The sequence below is a fragment of the Streptopelia decaocto genome, assembly GCF_964273445.1.
Source record: "Streptopelia decaocto genome assembly, chromosome: 5".
Lineage (NCBI taxonomy): Eukaryota > Metazoa > Chordata > Aves > Columbiformes > Columbidae > Streptopelia > Streptopelia decaocto.
In genome coordinates this window covers 54088017-54109610 of record NC_138659.1, presented here as the reverse complement: position 1 = coordinate 54109610, position 21594 = coordinate 54088017, and the positions used below count along the sequence as shown (strand labels likewise).

At 40.8% G+C, this 21594-nt stretch overlaps 1 protein-coding gene across 2 annotated transcripts in view; it reads right to left on the bottom strand.

The window, feature by feature from the left end:
- ARHGAP22 (Rho GTPase activating protein 22) overlaps positions 1-21183 on the bottom strand; it is a gene marked incomplete at its 5' end in the record, with an annotated part of 136488 nt that extends 115305 nt beyond the window's left edge. For both annotated transcript variants that reach the window (XM_082053098.1, XM_082053099.1), the window contains 3 exons: positions 1349-1436; positions 10139-10338; positions 21150-21183. In XM_082053098.1, coding sequence (XP_081909224.1) covers positions 1349-1436; positions 10139-10338; positions 21150-21183 — 322 coding nt within the window. The remainder of the gene's footprint in view (positions 1-1348; positions 1437-10138; positions 10339-21149) is intronic.
- Between the last annotated feature and the right edge of the window lie 411 nt (positions 21184-21594).

The following is a 21594-nucleotide window of genomic DNA, read 5'->3' as shown; positions in this document are numbered from 1 at the left end:
TAAACAAAACCTCCTCTACCCAAGTAGCTTCCTGCGTGTCAAACAGATTTCTCTGCTCGAGTTATAACAAAACCCTGCCTGCTGGTGTAATTGAAAACCTTGCAGCACTGTCTGGTCTTGAATTGCATGATACAGTGTCAAGAGGGGTGTGCAACACAGGCATTTTAAGGCAGCTTGATTAAAAAGCAAGAAAAAGACTCCAAAGACACAGGCAAAAGCACACCTTCCTCCACAACAGTAACATTCAACTAGAGGGACAAGTGTTCCCTGTGTTGTCCATTCCATTAAAGAAGAAAAAAAAAAAAAACAAACAAACAGTAATTACATTAAGCTGCTATCTACCCTATCAACAGTATCAACACTTTGGGAAACAGACAATACTAAGAAGCCTGGACAGGTTGTCTTTCAGGAAAAGCTGGCCATGAGGTAAAGCATGACCAAGTCAGTGCACTCACACGATTTTTACCAGGGTCACATTTGTCTCTCTCCTTGTTTCCAGGAATTGGAAGATAACTGTGGAAGGAGTAACTTAGTTCACCTTTCTCACTCCTGTGATCTAACACTGTTAGTGGTGCAACAGTTTTCTCCTCTGTAGATCCTGTCACCTGAAACTACCTTCAAAATATACTGTATTCAAATCTATGCACAGGGACAGTCATCTCCCAACTCCAACCAGAATTGAATTAAATATAATTGCTCCTATGCTACAATAGGGAACTTAACTCCAAATATACCCTGGAGATACCAAGTTGGTCCACAAGAAACTAAACTGATTTCTAAAGTTTTACAATAGGACTATGCTGACAGATCGTTAACCTAAATGAATTTCAACCTATCTTCCATGGCAGCTCACCTATTCTCAAACTTTCTATCCAAAAGTGAAGCATTTTCAGATTACCCCCTGCCCTGAATTACGTGGGTACTAGTATCTGTTAAAGAAATTGCATTCAGATACTCCATACACCTTTTCCATAAGTTCAGTGCTGCCAGCTTCAGCTCTGTTGGCTCCTCTCATAACAACCAGAAAAATCACATCAGTTTGGGAGACAGCACAACACTCCAGGCAAGGATCCCTATCCAAACAGAAAGAAAAAAAAAAAAAAAAAAGAAAAAAAAAATCAAGGAGCACAATGCATCTCAACTACTATTTTCATGAGGTACCACAGCAGCAGTTATATCCAAAATAAAGAATACTGAGTAGTCTGTCAAGTCCCATTTCCCAGCCTCTCTAGGTAATCTGGCTGGCGTATCAGAATGCTTACGAGAAAATACAGTTCAATTATCATTAACAACAACTGGTTGAAATAAGGTGATGTTACACTGAAAGTAGAAGGAAACAATGGCCTACCTGGGACAATTTCAAAGAGATGTTTCCCTGGTTCATCAGGATTAGGTGGCAGCTCATTCACCTGATTGCCTTGTAGGAATATCAAACCCTGTAAGGGACACAAACATCAGTTTGAAAAGGGAAAGGCCACAAAGAAGGTAAAGAAAAAGAAGAGAAACATAACAGATATAGGCAATTTAATTCCAACCCTTCAACTAAACCTACCTCCTTTCCAAACCCACCCTTCTGAGCAAGAAAATATTCAGTTGGTCAAGCAGCTGCCTCACCTGTACTTTCTCTCATGCTGCACACTTCTGGTCAAATGATCTTTCCTCTGGAATAGCAATATTCAGAGCATGCATAGGTGATTCTCCTTGGTTTCCATAACTGATTGTACCCTGCAAATTTTCATGTAGCATTACATCTACTCTTCCTTCACCTTTTAGTTTCTGATTGCAGTCTGCAAACCATAAGGTGGCTGAAGTTCTATTTTTAAATTCCTATTTTTGCTACTGAAGAAAACAGCCTGTTTTCTCAGTATACGGAAGTTCTCAGGGACATACTGCAGGACAGAAGCTGATTCAAGTTTGCAAGACAATAGGACTGTCTTTTAATACAACTATGGTTTCCCTAGCAAGAAATCTGGGCCCCTTCAGTTCTCAAGTTCAAATGCTCTCAGAATTCTGATTAATTTTCACCTTGAGCCCAAGCATAATTAACACAATGTATTTCAGTTTGGGAATTCTGCATAGTTGTTGGCATAGTGTCTTCAAAGCAAAGAAAATCATAATCTATGGAAAAGCTGAAAAAGGGATCACAGGAAACTCTTGTCCAGTAACATGTGTTGAACAAGAACACACATGCTATTTGGGTCTCATTGTTTCTTCAGTTTTTTTTTTTCACTTTAATCTTTGACAATTTAAAGAGTTTCCAGCAAAAATTCTTTAGGACATACATACAGTAAGACAGACAAAAGGCAGTAAGAACTGGGAGTTAAGCCATGAAGAGTGTAATCAGCAGTTCCTATTCTTCCACTGAGCTGCCCTGGAATGGAAGTTGGGTTCAAACCTTTTTGAAAATTAAGAAGTTGTTTCAGTCACTGTTTTCATGTATATCTCTAGTAAACATGCAGCATTACATTCTCTTCAACCAATATAACAGTCAAATCCAAGACACCTTGGAGCATAACAACATCAGTAATCACAACACATCCTGGTTACAATCTTTGTCAGCTTCCTCTGCAACTCACAAGATTCACACAAAGTAGAGGCAGTATCATAGAATATTACATCAGCCAGGAACAAGAAACAAACAGTGATTAAGTGAACATGGCATGATTTTCAAAGACAGGACCTTGAATCCTGCTTGTACCCAAAGCTTAGGATGTTTTGACAAGGAGCAATCTCAGATTTTGTCTTGAGCAGGAAGATCGTATTTCTTAGTCTGGTTTCTACCAGGTACTTCTCTGAAACAAAAATGTTTTAATTGGATATACTGAGATCCCTACTTCCTCCCCATCTCTTCTTCATACTAAATGCACAAGTTTTAAAGTAGTTTCATAGCATGCTCCGAGGGACATCATATTCAAGAAGTAAAATGAACAAAAGTGTTAAATGCAAGTATCTGCTTGCCTTACCATAGGAATCAAGTTCCCTGAAGTGAGGGGAGAAAAAGAAGTAGCTCCTATGTCAACCTGAGTTTGAAGCACATAGGTAAGGGCACATGAATAGGTGAGAGGGTCACAATTCTTTGTTTTGTCTTTTAAAAAGGCTTCTTTATGAAGAATAGAACCTGAAGTTGTAATGCTACACACAAATTCCAACACTTCCCACTTCTAGGAGTATATGGAACAGCTTTATGGAAATGGTGAAAATGGCAGCACAAACAGAAGAAAAAAATATCTAAGTTGTACAATTGAAATCAGAAAGGATTGCCACAAGAAAGGACCCCCAAAAAAAAAATCAAAGTCAGCTAAAAAAAAAAATTAAAAAACCAAAACCAGAACAAAGGAAAACACCACAAAACCAGGCAACATGACAAAATTGCAGATGCATCACAAAAACAAACAAAATCCCAAAACATACCCACAAACAAAACCAACCACCACCCCCAAAAAACCCAAACTGTGAAAAGGGACTTACAGTCCTTTATTTGGTTTAGCTTAAATTTGGTGTTTATGCATTCTCAGATGTAAATTTACAGTTTCAGGTCATTATTTTATTGACACAAGGTAGAAACGTACACATAGCAATAAGTGCAAATCCAATATCAGTTGATTTCAGCTGATCAGACTTTCAGAGTTTCAGCTATTATTTGAAAGCTGGCAATAGTTGTTTTCTGTCAGAAGATGTAATGGTCTTAAACATTAGCAGCTGCTTTCCTTTGAGGACCAATTTACATTTTGTAGAAATAAAAGATGTTAGAGAGGCAGTAACATTCTCCCTTTAAGGTACAGTCCCCTCTTAGCAAAACTAGCCAGTTGCAAAATGGCTAGTGCCTGTAAGCAAACACAAAATAAAAGTTAAGCCTTCCCTACTGAACAGTATAAAGCAAGCATAAATGCCCATTTGAAACAATTACCTAAACCCTCACATTTATAACCAAGCAGAACTCAGGACTCTGAATCAAACCCTGTGTTACTTCAGAAAAAAACACCACACTTTTGTGTGGAGGGTTTTTCTCACCCTGAAATAGTAACCTTGGCAAATAGATATATCCAGGTTATATGTATCTGAGACAAAACCCAATGATATATATGCCAGATTTTTGCTGGTTCATACCATAGAATAGTTAAGATGCACAGCCATATATACAGACCATGAGATTCAGAGTGTATTTACAGTGAAGAGCAGGAGCAGTTCACAGAACAGTGCCAAACTAAAAAGTTTCAGAAAGCCCATCTTTCTGCAGGAAACTGAGATCAGTGATGAGTTCAAAGGCTTAACCCAAAAATCTCACACTGCAGTTCCTTGCTTGCCTCAGGTCACCCTTCTGCAACAAAGTTAAGCAAATGGACTTCCTGCATGCTTGATGCACCATATGGTGTGGCGTCACCTGTCTCCTCTAATGAGACACACCTTTGACAGCTGAAAGTAATGTTTACTCTAGAAGAGATTAGGTCTGCATAAACTGGTTGAACTAACATTCTAGACCAAAGCATTTCCTAGTCAAAATCTACCTTCTTTTTGACCCTTTTCAGAACATGTTTGATTTCATACATTCTATAGAAAGTTCTCATGGAAGTGACTCCTTTCTTATTTTAATCAGTTTTGATAAAATGTAGTAGAAGATCACTATGTAGCAGAGCTCTTTTAAAAAACAAACAGGAAATCAACCACAGACGCAAGACAGCAGGAGGAATGCAGGACTTGCTGCAGCCACAGTGTCTTTCTTCTAGTTCTCTTATTTCCCTATTCTTTTTCAAGAAGAAAAATTGAGGAAGGCTCACTCTACCTATGAAAAACAAAAAAAAGCCTGCAACCTAGGCCCATCTCTAGAAAATACTTCCAGGACATAGATGTTTATTTAGCCAAGATATTCAGATGAGGTTTCTGTGCATTTCTCTGCACACATGTCAGCAAGTTGCTCTTAGCTCTTCCGTCTTATATAACTAGTCCTTTTAGAGGACAACATTCTTCTCCAGAGGGTAACAGAGTACCTTGCTCACAGCTGTCTAATCTGCCTGGCACACAACAGAGAACTCTAAACAGAGATGAAACAGTAGAAAAAACCAAAACAATTCATGTTAGTAGGAAGAGTGTATCAATTCTGACAGTTACTGCAGTTGCTGTCACTGGTAGAAATAAATTCCTAAATGTAAACAGATTGATGTGTCCTTGTCCAGCAGCCACTCAGACTGCATTAGCAATCTTGCTTGGGAAGTGAATTAATGATGGATTAAGTCAGTTTGAATCCCCAAGGTCTAACTTGATATATGCCAAAGCATGCCCCAGAAATAAACCTCAATTCATGACAAAGTTATTCCTCCCTCCCTCAGGCTTTGGGAGCCTGAGGTGGCTGAACAACTCAGGGGCAGACAATAGGTTACAGACCTTCCAAGTAAGCTGGATGTTCAAATCCAATTTTTGATGATAGTATCACCTTGCACCCTTTCGGGGCCTTGGTACTTTGAGGGACAATCTCAAGAGGACAAGCGTTCATACCTTAAGGGTGTTACTGTGGTCCTCCCTAACATGACCCATTGAGAAGTTCTGCCCTTTGCCAGCATCTGTAGAGCCAGGATTTGGTAAAGAAAAATCTGTGACACAGGAAACATGAGTGGTAAGCTTCTTTTTCATGACTGAGTCCCTCAACAAACAAAGCCGATGCCAGAACACTGATCATCCTAGGTCTCATACCATTACCTTTAATATAGCACTTCAGTAGCTGTTACAAATGCATACAAGACAGAAGTGGGGGAATAGTGGGGCTCAAATCTGCTCTCAGCTATGTGTTTCTGCATCCCAAGCTAAAGATGATGGACTACATGAGCACCTTGATTTTAGCTGAACATGAAACAAAATTTCTACAGCAGCTTTATAACAATGAATTATCTCTGGCACAAATTCTAAGGATCAAATAGCCCAAGCTAACCCAATACTACAACCTAGTTTTATGTAAATCCATTCCAATTTAGGCTTAGAACTAGAGATTGTAGACTAGTCTATGTGACAACATTTCCACCCTTCAGTGGTGTGGTTTTGCAAGAGTTTAGAATGAAGTTCACACACATACAGTTATGTTACTGCAAGTCATTTGTTCCCTGGGTATAGATAGGCAAAAATATTTCTGTAGAAAAGAGCGCTTGTGAAAAAGTACATGTATCAAACTATCTATAACCCACTTCTTTTAAAAACTAGTTCCACAGCATAGATAAACTCTCTACAATAGAACACTGCTAGTGAGAAGTATACACACCAATATGCAGAAGTATTTGGCATGCAACTTCTGGGCAGCTGTGTTTTTGCAAATAATTCTACTGAGCAAGTTTGACTGTGGTTTCTGGATTGGTAGAGGCTGCAGTTTCAACTACAGATTGGCTTCCCTTGCCTGAAACTGGACCTAGATGAAAACAGAGCTTAACTAGGAAAAGACAAGACTATATTTTGACTTTGAGGTTCACTGAAATGACAAGACACACTGAAGGTACTCCAAAGGTAACAGTAAACACTGGAAAGGCAATATGACAATATTGCAGATGCATCACAGATTATCCCAAAATGGTACAGAAAAATATCATACACAACATCACCCTTAGAGTCCAGTGGCCAGAACACATTGTAGAAAATATTGCTGTTTTCTAGAGTGCAAAATTTAAGCTCACTGAAGATGCACTAAAGCCTTTTATCATACAAGTCAATATTGAAAGGTTAATGAATTAGATGCAGAGTGGCTTCTGTTCTGCTAGAAGTGGAGGGGGGGCACATGCTACCTCCTACCCTGGGAATAGAAACAAACCCAAAGCTACTTTAAAAACCCACATATATATTGACAGAGTCAGTAGGAGCATCAAAAGCTCTTTGCAGGTCAGTACTCCCTTCTTCCTTTCCTTTCCTTTCCTTCCTTTCCCCAAAATACTCAAGAAAAGCAAGAGCTGTTTACCTTCTGATTTCTAGCACAGAAGTCAGTCTGATGGAGTGAACTCTGCCACTGCAACTATGTCATCTGGCACACAAACATACACACCTTCAACAGTACTCAATCCATTAACGCCACAGAATACCTCCTCTTCACTCCAGTAAGCCTATGCCATTCTCCTGTCATTAGATTACAGCTCCATCTTTTCAGTATTGTTTTCAGAGAACAACATCTACAATTCACTCTAAGGACCAGGAAGCACATGTTTTCATAAAAACAGAAAATGCAACATCCATAAACAAAAAGATGTTTAAGGTTTCTCTCTGGAAACATTATGGCATAAATCTCAGGTGACTTTGTCAGATAAACAATAAGAACATGACCTTTTTCCACAGTATATATAAATAATCAAATAGGCAGAAAATCAACAGGAATTTCAGTAAAGCTATTGATTTTGGTTTTGCACACAAGCTTGCAGGCCATACTTAATATTTAAAGTAGAAAGATTTAAAAGAAACTTGAGTATCTTTAGAGCCAAAGGAAATTAGGAATTAATATAAATCAATTGAAATATCTCCCATGGTCACAACTATCCTTCTAAGCCTGTAACCTTGTCTTGTCATTCAAGAGAACCCCAAGCAATAGCTATCTACAGATTCCAAAAGTAGATCTCACCTGTGCGATGCATACAGTTCCAGCTGAAGTCAGATGTTAATCCTAGTTTGCAACTGTCACAAAAATAGTCAGGACATGGTCTTGTATCATCTTCACCTTTCCAGCATTCCTCATGATTACCTGAGGTAGCCTCTTCCTCATCACATTCACCAATACAGTTTAGAAGTGCCCAGCTCTTGCCATGCATTGTATGGGAAAATAAGGTGCTTGTCATAGCAGTGTTAAATCCAGCTGTTGTTTGCAGAGCCCTGAGCAACAATAGATACATCCTCAGGCTCAAGTCTCTCTTTCACAGGCAGGCTCTCCATAATGATGGATCAAATTCCTGATTAGGTAAGTGCAAGACATAAGATGCAGCCAACAACCTTGTGGATCTACCACACCTGTGTCAGGCTCACAAGGAAAAATTTATTTCTGTTCTCACTCTGCAACACAATTTATGTGCAACAGTTAAGCATGCACCTGTATCAAACAGTTTAGTAACAGACCATAATAAGTGTGTGGATGGTGATGATATTATACAGGCTGTCTGTCCATCTGTAATGCCTGTACTGACTCATCAGGAGGCAGCAACACAGGGACATTGTCTGGCTCATTCAGTTATGTTCCCTCTGTTCAATTACTCTGGTTAGAGGCCTGACAGTCAAAACAATGACCACATGAAATATACTGCACGCTATACTCCAACTAGGAAAGCCCTTAGAGCTCAAATGTTTAAATAATATTTTACAAGTATATTGAAGAACTTGAAGAAATTCTTCATCTCAGCTCTAATCTTTATCATATCCTGTAGCACAGCACCCCCCCAAGTGCTGTAGATATAGAAAGGTCAGAAAAGCTGAGTTCAGACTAACAATTGCAATGTCCTCAGCTGTCCATTTACCCTAGGTGCAGGAGCACTGTTCTCTCATTAATTGTTTTACAGAACTACACCTAATTGTGAGAAATTGGTGCTAGACCAGCACCACACTCACAAAAGGTATATGAGGAAAAAAAAGAAGTTAGTAAAAAAAACTCAATTAATACTTGGCTTAAGAGAGACAAACTTGTGTCATGTTTGTTTCATTTAAAACTGTTTAAAATATTCACTTCCAAAAAGTTGCAAGTTAAACATGTCATGTGTTCATAAGAATGTTGCATGGTGACTCTCTATTATCCTTTATCACCAGCAAACTGCCCTACAACCACTCAGCACATAGGTAATTAGACTCTCCTAAATCTTTCACAAGACTAAATGTGCTTTGGAAAGCTGTCTTTCACACATTTGTTGTCCCGTGGACAAACTGATACAGGTGATCTAAACTTACCATTTTAAGTAGCCCTACTGTAGTTTGATTTATTTAATTATCATATATAGGTTTTTATAAAATTATCTAACCAATAAATGACCTCTTCTCTCTGCTAGTTCCCAAATGTTCTGATCCTATTCCTTTCTCCTGGCTGTTTTCTTTCCATGGTCTGCTTTGGGACAGTTGTATGATGCTAACCGATACATATTGCACAGTGGGACTTAACCAGTCATTTCCACAAAGAAATGTGTTCTCTTTCATTCATACTCCATAAAGTAAAAGTTTTGATAAAGACAAACTTCAGACAGTTTGATTTTTTCCCCATTGTAGAAGGTCACATTTCTTCCCAGTCTGCCAAATCAGTTTTGCTGTCAGACACACACCACAAAGTCCTGCATAAGTCCTTTCTCCACAAAATTTGCATAGAAAAGCAAAAACTCCCAGTTGTATACAAAACACACTAAAACCCATATTACAGCCCATTCTCAAGTCCTGCATGCTGGCTTATAGCAAAACCTCCATGCTCAAACTAGCCCTAAGCAGCTGGCTCACCTCTCAGCTTAACGATGGATTATTTGGGAGATAATGAGTCACAGTTGACTAAGACAGGTTTTTCACTCCTGCCTCAACAATCTGGAACTCCATATCTCTTTCTGTCAAACTCCAGTCTCACAGATGACCATACTAAGATTTGGAGGTCAGCATGCCCTAGTAAGTAAATAAACACCTTTCAACCTCCTTCCAAGCTCTTCTACTTGCCTGGGGAGTAGCTAAGTCAGCCTGCAATGCCTCTTGCCTTTGAACCTCCTTAAGCAGGTATGGTTTTTGCTAGGATAGAGAGCAACCAAAGTGAGCTGTCAAAGCAGTGATTGTGACCCATGTAGAAGTCACAACCAATACATCCTACAGTTCTTAAAGTAGTCATACATCTGAGGAGACCTTATAGCAGCCTTCCAGTACCTAAATTGGACCTACAAAAAACCGGGGACTTTTTACAAGGGTGTGTAGTGATTGGACTAGAAGTAATGGCTTTAAACTGAGACTAGGTTAGATATAAGGATGAAATTCTTCACTATGAGGGTGGTGAGACACTGGAACAGGCTGTCCAGAGAAGCTGTGGATGCCCCATCCCTGGAAGTGTTCAAGGCAGGGTTTGATGGGGCTTTGAGCAACTTGGTCTAGTGGAAGGTGTCCCTGCCCATGGCAGGGGGGTTGGGACTAGATGATCTTTAAGGTCCCTTCCTATCTAAACCATTCTATGATTCTATACCTGAGGTTTAGTTTCCTCTTCATCCTTATAATAGAAGAGCTGGTCCCCACGCAGCACAAACCACCGCTGCTGCCAGTTCTTCATGATGCTCCTCTGTTTCTTCAGCCAGCCAGACTTCAACACACGTTCTTGAGGATTTGGAGAAGAAGGTCTGGAGGGAGGCCCAATCTGTTCACCCATTACCAAACTCTTTGACCGGGCTGAAAAAGCAATTACAAAGAAATAAGGATAAGAACCACAAAGAGGCTAAATAACTGCTCCATGCTTTCTTCTGCAAGATGGACAGACCTTTACATGCATACTCCCTGTTCAAGTAGGTACTTGTTTTTCAGCATATACATTCAAGTTCATGACAGTCAAACACAAGACAAACATCAACCTTTTGGTGCTGCTCACTCTAGCAACCTCCTAGGTGACAGGATACCTCCTGTAAGGCTCCACTGCTCATGCCAGCTTTCTTTGTAGCAAGTCATTACTGCTTTCCAGCTCTACATGGAAATAATTATATTGCTCTCTCCTAAAGGGGTATTTACCCAGTGAAGATGCTTAAGTGTGGGTGATGTAGGACAGAAGAGGAGGAAGGAGAGAGTGTAAGAAATTATTCTTACTCCACACACTACCATTACTGGCGTGATTAGCCAGTGAAACCAGCTGCCACAGGAAAAGAAAAAGAGATTCAGAACTAGAGAAAAATTTGAAAAGAGAATAGGCACAAATAATGTAGCTATCCAGGATGATTAGTCAGCCCTGTCTTCAGGGCTTTCTGACACTGAAGCAGAAAAACACAATGGAAATTTAAAAAAAAAAAAAAAAAGACACAAAATAGAAGAAAAATAATAAATCTTAGGAAAGGCTTCAGAAGAAGGAAAGAAGTCTATTGCCCTTTCCTTCCTCTTCTCTTCCAAGATGCCTGCAGTAAAAGGACTGAAGCATGTGGCATTTAAAGCTTGTCTGGAGTAGCAGATAATGATTATATATTGCAGGCAGCAAGTCAGTCATCTAGAATAGATAGCTTAAATGACCTCATAGGTCTTTTCCACCTCTACTTCCTTTCAATTTATGAAATATCTTATAAGAACAGTTATTTAATATCTCATGCCATTTTCCTTCATTACTGCTAACATGATCCTGTTCCTTCTCATTTTCTACATTCAGCTAACTTAAAGCACAAGTTGTAATTGCCCACTTGAAACAGGGCTACAGTTTACAGACCAGTACCAGTAATCTAAATGATTGATGTCTTACACTGACACTGTAAACTGCTGCAGCTAAAAACCAGACAAGCTTCTTCAGGCATCCCTGATACACTACATATAAATTAGCTCATCACAAAGAAGACCAACACTCTGCTCTCAAAGTACTGTGCAGCTTTGCATCTTTTGGGTTCATATAATTAAAACATGTCACCTCAGTGTTACCACCCGACTCTGGTTTCTGCCCCTGGTGACTCACCATACAGTGATGGAACTCACAACATATGCCAATGAAAGCAAAATAAGGCAAAGTAGAGTGGAGGTAGTGGCTGGGTAATAAAATAATAAAATCATTTTAAAAGTTACAATAGCAACATTAAACTTGACCCTATTTCTTCTCTTCCATGAAGCAAACTGCGATAGGAATAGAGGCAGATAAGGGACTGAGGTCAGATCTTTGGAGAGCTTCCTCAGTTTAATCCAGTGAGGGAAATCACATTGGTGTCTGTGATAAAATCTACTTTGACCTTCTCAATAACCTGGCAGTCAGGCCATCATGTTTGACTTCTTAAAGAAATACAAAACTAGCATTTTTACACAGCAAAGACTTCCATCAGCAGAGGGCATACCTGCATGGTACCACATAGTCCATTCCCAAAATGGTTCAGTGACAGCAACCTCCACTGGTATAGTATTGTATACTCCCCACCTCTCACACTGATTTAAAAATCCTCTCACCTCTCCTGTAACTATCCAGTAGGCACTCTGGCATCTGACAACTTCCCAGTTTCATAGGCAGACTTTTCTAGTCTTTGACTTCTCAGTGAAAGCCCAATCTGATAGGCAGAAGGGATTTTTATTTTTCCCCATTTCTCTGAACAGCTAAGGTAAGTTCTCCGTTCTCAACAGAACTGTGAATAACAGATTTTGTCTTATGCCTCAACCAAGAGCAATTAGGTTTCAATCTATAACTATTTTCTGGGGCAATAAATTTACTTTGTACTCTGTTTTTAGTTCCACTTCAAAAAAAAAAAGTTAAAATGTTTTAATTGCTGATGCAGTTACATAGCTTTTTCAGAATCACACTTCCCTTATCTTTTGGCTAAAATACCTTGCTGAATTTAACCTGAGCTCATATACAGCATTAGTCCTACTTTAGTGAAGTTTACCAGCTAACTTCAGATTTGCTTAAAGTAACTCAGCACTCCTCAATCCTGATTATTTTTACATAGTCAAAACAATTCAGAAAAATATTCACTTAAAATCAGGCTTTGATGTATCCAGGTTTACCCACGGTCGCCTGCGCTCTGACAGACAGGCATTTTCATTCTGGCAGAATACATAAAGAACTGCTTTACATCATGAAGCTAAGATCCTTAGACCTTAGTACATCCCTTTCTGGCAACACAGTGCCCTCTAGCAGATGATTGCAAAAATACTAGGACAACTTCATCTCCTGCTAGTCCCTCACTCCCCAGTCACTGCCAAGAAACTGATGATCCTATTTCATAGGTATGTAGTAAGAAAACAGACTTTTTGCATTTAAATCTCTATTGCAGATGCTCATAAGGATTTAGTTGAAGGAACCGCCTCTGCCTTGTCCCAGGCCATTTTACAACAAGGACCAAACTGTAATCTAAACCAGATCCCTTTCCAAATTCATGTTACAACATTATGAGAACAAATATCCCAAGAATTTGCTTTTCCAAATAGAACTGCAATGTTTCTTAGGCAACATCTTGGCTATTAACCAAATCTGTTATTCTAATAATACCAATATCCATACTTCAGTAAACAACGTAGTCATCTCCACACTGGAGCACACCCCATTCACCCTCCAGATAAATTGTACAAGTCCCAGCAGTTTCCAGTTTTCCTGACTTGCATATATTATGTAAACCTTCTCCTACTTCAACCCTCCTCCTAAAAATAAACTAGATTTATTTAACTGTAAACCAGCTACCTTTGTTTTAACTTCTATGTTGACACAGACTTCACAAGAGACATCGAACATCTAGCCTTGGAATAACCCAAGGTATGTTTTCATAGTTGCCCTTGCACACCCTTTGGTGTTATTTGTACAGCCCTACCTAATGATAATTTATTATGGTGAAGAGTTAAGCCTTTCATGACTGGTCTCTAGAGAATGCATATCTTCATATTTTTATTTTAAGCAGCACCATGTCTTAGTTGATTGCTATGGTTGTTAATTCTTCATGCTGTCTTAGCTTTCCATTTCCTTAGAGTTTCTAGTTGTGACTGTAATAGTTAATTTCATTAGGGAGATACTTAGCAACTTCATCTGTAAGTCAACAGCATGGATCAGATAGAAATTTTTAGAAGGAGGAATTATTTATGGCTATTAATGGCATTGACGTTTATATTGCATGCTTCACAGAATACAATAATTGCATAGAGGTCAGAAGAAGACTTTCACGGATGAGCACAGTGTGCCTTTAAAGCAGCAGATATGGCATTCTACTGAAATCAAAATACCTGCTTTAGTACATCAAGCCTCTGATTCTTAATGGTAGATATATACTCTCAGTGCTCATCTATTTAACAGAATTATGGAATCAGCAGAGCATAAGAAAGAAAACAAATCAATAAATCAGACTCACAACAACTCAGCAAATACTCTACATGCTCTAGAGTTCTGATCTAGTAATGCCTGTTCAATAATACTGCATAGTTTGGTTTTGCTCTTCGCATTTTCATTAATTGGTTATTGACTCAGCTAAATGCCTATGTTCTAAACTGAAATCAAAGTAGAAATAATTCAAGCTCTGCTTGGAAAAAGGTTTAGGATTCATTTCCACAGCACAGCAGTACTGAAATGTCAACTGCAGGACATATCCACTCAAAAGCAGGGAAACAAGGCAATTACAGAACAGCAAGATTACAACAGACCAGGCAGACCCACATCCTTGCTGCCCCATAGGTGGCACTAACAACGAGCCAAGCCTGTTTTTTGGATGACAAACCATTAGAGGGAAAGAAATCAGAATTGCAGATATTCAAAATGCTCCTTAGACTGGGAGTGACACTGGCAAATCAAGTTCTCATATCTAGATGAAGATAGGGGAGGAACACAGGCAAAGGCAGTGGAGAGACAATCAGCACTCATTGTGCAAACACCTGGGCCTAGCAAAATAAACTCCCCATCTGAAGTCCCACACTTGGTTTTCATCTCCTTAATAGTAAACTGAAAGATTATCCTAAGAAGTGGATGGACCAAATCAGATAGGGCCACACTGTCATTCCTTACAGAGATAGCAATCCCTATTTCCAACTCAGTCCTGCCTAAAGCTACTTTTTCTCCATTTCTCTTCCTTGTCCCATTGACAGAGCACCATACACTTCTACAACAGTTCCTCTGCAACTCAGATCTGTCTCCAAGCAATATGCACATTCCTGTTTTCTCATCACATCTATTTTCTACCCTAAGCATGCACACAAGAGACAACTTCTTCACTTCCATACCATCTCCTCTCCCTTAGCTCAATTCTGCCTGGCAATATTATGCAATCTCTTCTGCTCTCCTTCTCCTGCTCGTAACTCTGAACACCACCACAGATTTGAGCAATCAGTAAAAGCCTACTTAAATCAGGGATGTGGAAATCAATCAACTCAATGCAATTCAATATCAATTAAAGTTGCAATCTTTTGAAATTTCATAGGCAGTTAGCTTAAATCAATAGTAATTATAATTGATTCTAGCTGACAAACTGTCCTACAGTGAAGGCACTTTGCTCTAGTGTTTCTTCAGTCTAATGACATAGTGACACTACATATTATTTCTGATATAGTCATTGTTTAAAGTGCTAGCCACAAAGTGAAGTGGTTTCACATACTATAAACTATATTCTCAGTGGTTTTATTTAATTCAAACTTTGTCTCAAAAATGGATGCACTGAAAACACAAGAGTCATATGCCTTCAAAAGAGATACTGCATTTTCTTTCACCAAATTGCAGGAAATAAAATACTTGGTTTAGATTTTGTTTGTGTGTCCATTACACATCTGTATTTGTGTTTGGATTTGATTGCTAAGATACCACAGCCAGGGAGCACAAATGAAACCGAGACACTTCCTCAACATGATCTGAGAATCTATCATCCTGAAACATAATAAGCAAAGAAATTAAAGCCAGAATGTTTGAAGTGATTGGTGATAAGATGTATTTAAACAACTAGAAGGATATCAGTTAAAAGAGATTTACAATGGCTTTTAGCTCCCTCATGCCAAAGAGAGCAGCAATCTCTACAGAAACAAAAGGGTGCTACACAACCACATGCCTGCTTACATTTTGTGACCTGCATGGCACTCACCACATTCAGAAAAACCACCATAAGAGCAGGCCATGCTCTATTCTATTCCATAAAGCTACGCCTGTCTATTCAGAACATTTTATGGAGCAAAACCATGTGTTGTGTTTTACTTCTTGTCTTTGATTTGTTTTTATTTTAGACAAAATTAAAATATGAAAGCATTTTTTGCTCTGGAAAATAATTTTTCACAGCCACCCATCAGATCTTGCTGAATAAAATTAAAGTAAAAATAAAAGGGTCTTGAGACCCATAATTTTTTCCAAGAGAAACCATACATGCATTTCACTGGAAGCAGTTCTGTAACCGTACCGTCCAACTAAAGGGAAAGCAGGGAGATGATTAGCTTCACATATGTTTGTCTAGTAACCTGTATTTTCTGTAGCACTTGGGATACCAGACTGCATGCACCAAAGCCAGTAGGCTTGTCAAGAAAAGATTCTGACAGTCTGAAGGATGTGTTAGTACAAATATTTGCTTGATATTATTAAGCTCCTGTGAGAACAACTGCATTCCTGAAGGCAAAAATCATAAATCTGAAATCTAACAGAAACTAGTACAATTTCACTCTCAAACTAAGGATGACTGCTGTTAGAAACTAGCTATATATACAGGGCAAAATATCTTTTGGCCTTTACCTGAAAGGCAGAAGTTTCAGTCAGATATTTACATCTAGGTAAGACACATTCTGTTTAAAAACAAAACCCAAAACCAACCAAACAAAAAACCCCACACCAACCGCACAGGCAGCCTTTGAGTAGAAAGAGCAGAGAAATGAATGAAGATCTGAATCACAAGAGAATTACTAAAAAGCACACTTCAGCTACAGCCAAAGAGTTTGAGGCAGCCTGAAGGACTCTGACAAGACATAAGCTATACACTGTAGCAGAAGATGCACCAATATCCCCAGAAAGGAGCCCAGATGGACTGAGACACTAGAGTTGTTCATGAAGGAGCATCCTGTCTCCAGGACACAGGTCCATGCCCTCTCAGAACTACTAAGGTCAAAAGATGAGGGTTTCCCCTTCCCACAGCAGGGTACAAGTACCTTTCTCATTGCCTCAAACTACCTTTGCCCATAATGGAGAGAGCTGGAGAAAAGAAATTAAGCTATTTATACTGCTTTGCTTGCCTATTAGCTAGCATGAAGATAAAGGGAAAGCCAGCAAGGAAAAAAAAACCCACCTCATTCTGGTAATAACTTTGCAATGAAGAGGCATACATTTAGACAGGCACTAAAAGTAGCTGGCAGCTGGCCTCTCAGGAGAGAGGTGTTAGCATTTGTAATGTTTCCACTGTGCTCTTCACAACCCTGCCAGTTTCACCCTCACTCAGTGGGTGTTTTACAAGTAATTAGAGACCCTATGGCTTTTTCATTTTTTAATATATAATTCCTTCCACACACGTTCTCTTCCCAGCAGTCCTGCTACCCTTTGACCTGAATTACTATTCTTTCTCAAGGCCCCTTCCCTTCCTCAGGAGGTGAGGCCATGGCTCATTATTTCAATTTCAGATTGCATATGTTTGATAAGCAAACTTTTCAGGGCTTTTCCTAAGGAGAATGATTTCCCACATGAGCCTTCAAACAGGGACAGAAAGCTGCTGTTGTCAAGAGCAGCACTTACTTCAGCGCACCACAAATTCTATGTGGGAAAAAAGGAACATCTCTACAGAGATGAGATTATTACACCTTTGAACAGCCTCAGTTCTTCACAGGACAGACCTAAAAGCACAACTGGGAATCAGAACCCGTCTCTGGAAGAATCCCACAAATATAACTTCCTTGACCTTTTTTATATGCACAGAAACACTGAAGCAGGACAACAGAACAAAGTAATCACAGCACACAGCTGATAACACAGCTCACTGCCACACACTCCTACACTAAAACAACACAGTGCCAGGAGACTGACCTGGTGCCAAGGAGCACAAGTAATTCCATGCTTCATTCACCTCCCTGAGACTGCACACAGTATGAAAGGACACCCAGGTCACTTGTTCCACATGCTTTATCCTGTAGTCTGGGCACATTTCTTCCTGCTGCCTTCAGGGCAGTTAATCCAGCAGTGCACAAACTCCAGCCCCAATGGCTCCCTCCACAGCCCCTGTACCATTGTCTTAGAATTTTAAACTCAGCAGCATTATCTCACATTCCTCCAAAGCAAAAGAGATGAAACCCAGAGCCACACCACAGGCAAAGCCCCTACTTCCTTCTCCCCAGGGTCTCACAGACCCTTTCCTCCACCCGCTCACAAGCTGTGAGCTATGAACCAAATCATAGTTACCAGCACTTCATCCTAGACTTTTACCCACATACCTTTCTAAAGCTCAGCTCCTGCATATCATGCCTTAAATAGTTACTAAAGTCAACTCTTCCACCTTAAAGGATCACTCATTTAAATAAGGGAGTAGTGACTCTTCCCCACAGGTGGGATCCCTGTGAATGGTGGCTCTACCATGCCAGCTGCAGTGAGTTAGACTGATTGTTCCCTGCTCTGGGTGCAGGTGTGCTCTCAGCAATGTTGGTGGGCTCTGAAGAAAGAGCTTGGAGGAGTTCACAGCTCCAGGGCTGTTTTCTTTGGTTCTAAGAATAAGAAGCTGGGTGTTATTATTTTCCTGGTGAGTGGAGGTGCCAAGGGGCTGGCTTCCCATGTGCTCTGGGATAGCTGTGTGCAACATCAGACCCTCAAACCACAGATGCAGTGTGGGACGCTCGTGGCTTTGGTGTTCCTGTTTGCAGAGCTATGTTCCATCACATAGAATGTGAAAATATATATTTTCCATGCAGCCACTTATTTCAGAATCCTGTACTCTGCCAAATGCTGTACATCAGACATTGTAGATGAAAAAATAATGCAAGATCCAATCAGGCCTAGCCAGGATGAATGATTTTCCAGAAGACCCCTTTATGCACATGAAGATTTTCAGTTTGTGAGATTTTACACCTTTCTATGTCTTAAGAAAACATAATGTACCTCTGAACTCATGTTTCTGAGTTACAGATGCAAGTTTGCTGATGGAACAACAAGGATTGCATTATACTTGACAGTTACCTCCAGTAAGGCAAATTATCTTTGTTCTCTACCATACTTTTCAGAAATACTAAGAACTACACCCCAGATGTCAGGCTCAAGTCCAGACTCAGCATTATCAAAAGCCTGAATGTTTTTAAATCCAGGAGCTTTCTTAATGACCATCCACAAGAAAAACAGAAATGGCAGCATCAGACATCTCAAGTGAAGGTTTAAAGGTGCATTCTCAGTAGACATTTGGAAATACAAGGGGAGATGGTAAAGCATTCCAATTTACACAGATGCAGGGAGCCTGAAGCAAAGAGCTGGACACACGTGCAAGGTGGTCTGAGTAATTCAACCACAAGAAATCTATGCCAAATATATGAACATCCCTAGCTTCCACTTTATTGCTGCCTCTCATCACACTCAAGTGAAACCACAGGCTGTACCCAGAGTATCTTTCCTTGCCCCTTCTCTTCATTCTGTCTGCTCAGAGAAGTCACGCTGCCTTCCTTACACAAACAAGTCCTTAATGGTAAAGCTAACAGCCACTACCCTGAGAAGTCACACCAAGCTCATGCAGCAGCTTGCAGCTGATCTTCTGCCTTTGTTGATGCTGACCATCAGCAAGAGATTCTCTAGCCCTCTCAGTAGTTTGCTTGCCCACCATTTACCATATGAAGCTTCATTAGCAATCTCAGTTGAGAGTCCAGGGAGCATAACTACCATTTCACATCCAGCTCAGTGTCGCAAGGTGGGATGCTTACCTTCAAGAAGCATCTAGTATCTTCAGCACTGCCTGTTTAGAGCTCCTGTGAACAAGAGCTATAGAAGAACCTTGCAGGATTTGGCCCTACTTGGTAACCTTTGTAAGAGGTTACCAGTGCTTTGCACTGCATTGCAAAAGCAGAAAAGTTCCTGACGTTTGAAACGTCAAGCCATCAAGACAGCTCTTTTCAGGAGTTCTAATTTCACTCAGAAATAAATGTACCACTGCACAGCTAAACCTTGAGAGGATGACATATACTGCTGTAAATTGAAATTGAATCACAAAGGTACACTACGGTTTGTTCCCCAAGCATCAGTACCCCATAGGGATCTAGAATAATATCTGTCCCATAACTAGACTTCAATATATATTAATATAAAACTTAGTCTCTTCCAGATTAATTGAAGAAAGTGGAAGAATGGCAGGCATGCAGTTGTGAGAGCCTATGCTCCTTGCTCTGACACAGACTACCTGTACTGCTCTGGTCACATCATTTAACTTATAGCTCATCATTAAAGACTGGAAGGAGATTAGACACCCCTTAAAAGGGAGATGGCAAAGAGACAGCACCTATGAAAGACATGCTGAACTTCTACAAAATTGTGTAACTAAAAAATAAGTACTTATGACTTTACTGTGGGTGAGCCTGTACATATCTGATCCTGACACCTGCAAATGGCAGGAAGCTTCTTCCAAGATACTAACAGCTATTTAATGGGCTGTCGGTATTTTAAAGACTGTTCAGCGTGTAATACTGCTTTTGCATTTATGATGCAAAGTGACATTCAGCTGGAAGTATCTGTCTCAGAATCACAGCAGCCAGGACAGTGACACTTTCCTATTTTATAATGTGGGCATGGCAGAAGAAAGAACTAATCTTTACATACTTTTCTGACTGCCTCTGCTCCTAAATGACATTAATCTAGCCTGTGTCTGATGGGCGAGAGGATAGCCCTCTGAGACTGTCATTAGGTTGCAAATGGTAACGATGCTCAACAAATGCCATGTCAGATGAGGAACTGGTGCTGCAGCAGGAGATCACACCCTGCCAAAGCATCTCCTCCAGGCGAGCAGTAGTGGGGACACTGGCTGTGTTCAGCCCCAGCTGATCACTTTACAAACACTGCATGCTACACCTCACAAGTCTGAACGACTGCTCCAAGCAGCTGTTGTAAACTCAGGGCAGATTTTCCTTCCTTCCTTTGTCTTGCCCACAGCTCATACTGAACGACTTCCCCACTTCCTGCTTCCATCCCTGGAGGGATACCGTGCTACAGCAAACGACCTCTCCAAGGTGCTGCAGGTAAACTTGCCACAACTGTCACCGGCTGCTATAGTGAATTTCAGCATCAGAAACACAGCATTAGCAGCCACCCCAGGGTTGCAAATGCTCCATCGAGTCCAGAATGGAGTACAGTTTTTGAATTATCCCTGCTGCTCTGACCTGACACTGCAGACGACGTTGGTGAACACAAGCACAGGTCTCCTCCCTGCTTCATTCTTTCCGAGCCTTTGCAAGCGCCGCTCACTCCTGCTGCCCTCCCGGCTTGGGCCAGGGGGGCAGCAGCCTCGCTCATCCGGGGGGCGGCCGCAGCTCGGGGGACCAGCGGGCAGGGGTGGAGGGTCTCCGCCACCGCCGGCACTTTTCCCCGTGCCGGCAGACGGTCCCCTCCGCACAACGCGAGCCGCAGGGGAAGGCACACTCACCTCTCCTGGCCTGCCGGATCCTGGGGCTCAGCATGCTCCCGGCTGGGCGCGCCACTGCCGGCAGCCTCAGCGGCCGGTCCCGGCCCCGGCCGCCGCCCCGCGCATCGCCGCGCTCCGCGCAAAAGCCACTTCAGCTCTGGCTCAGGGGCGAAGCTTCACATGGGGCTAAATAAACCCTAATGCATTATTTATCCGGCCTCGAATTAATTCTCATCCAAACTAGGCATTAAGTGCCTCGGTAATTACTGTCGATAAATCACTAACACGCAGACACGAGGGCTGGACCTGACTCCTTCTGCTAATTGGCCACGCATCAGTATTATTAATATGCCTCTTTCAGGGAGCAGCGCTGATCCCGCACTCCGCCTCTGCATCCTTCCTCCGGTCGTGCTCAACAGACGCTTTGACTCGACAAGGATCAGATCAGGAGCTGAATGTCTGCAAG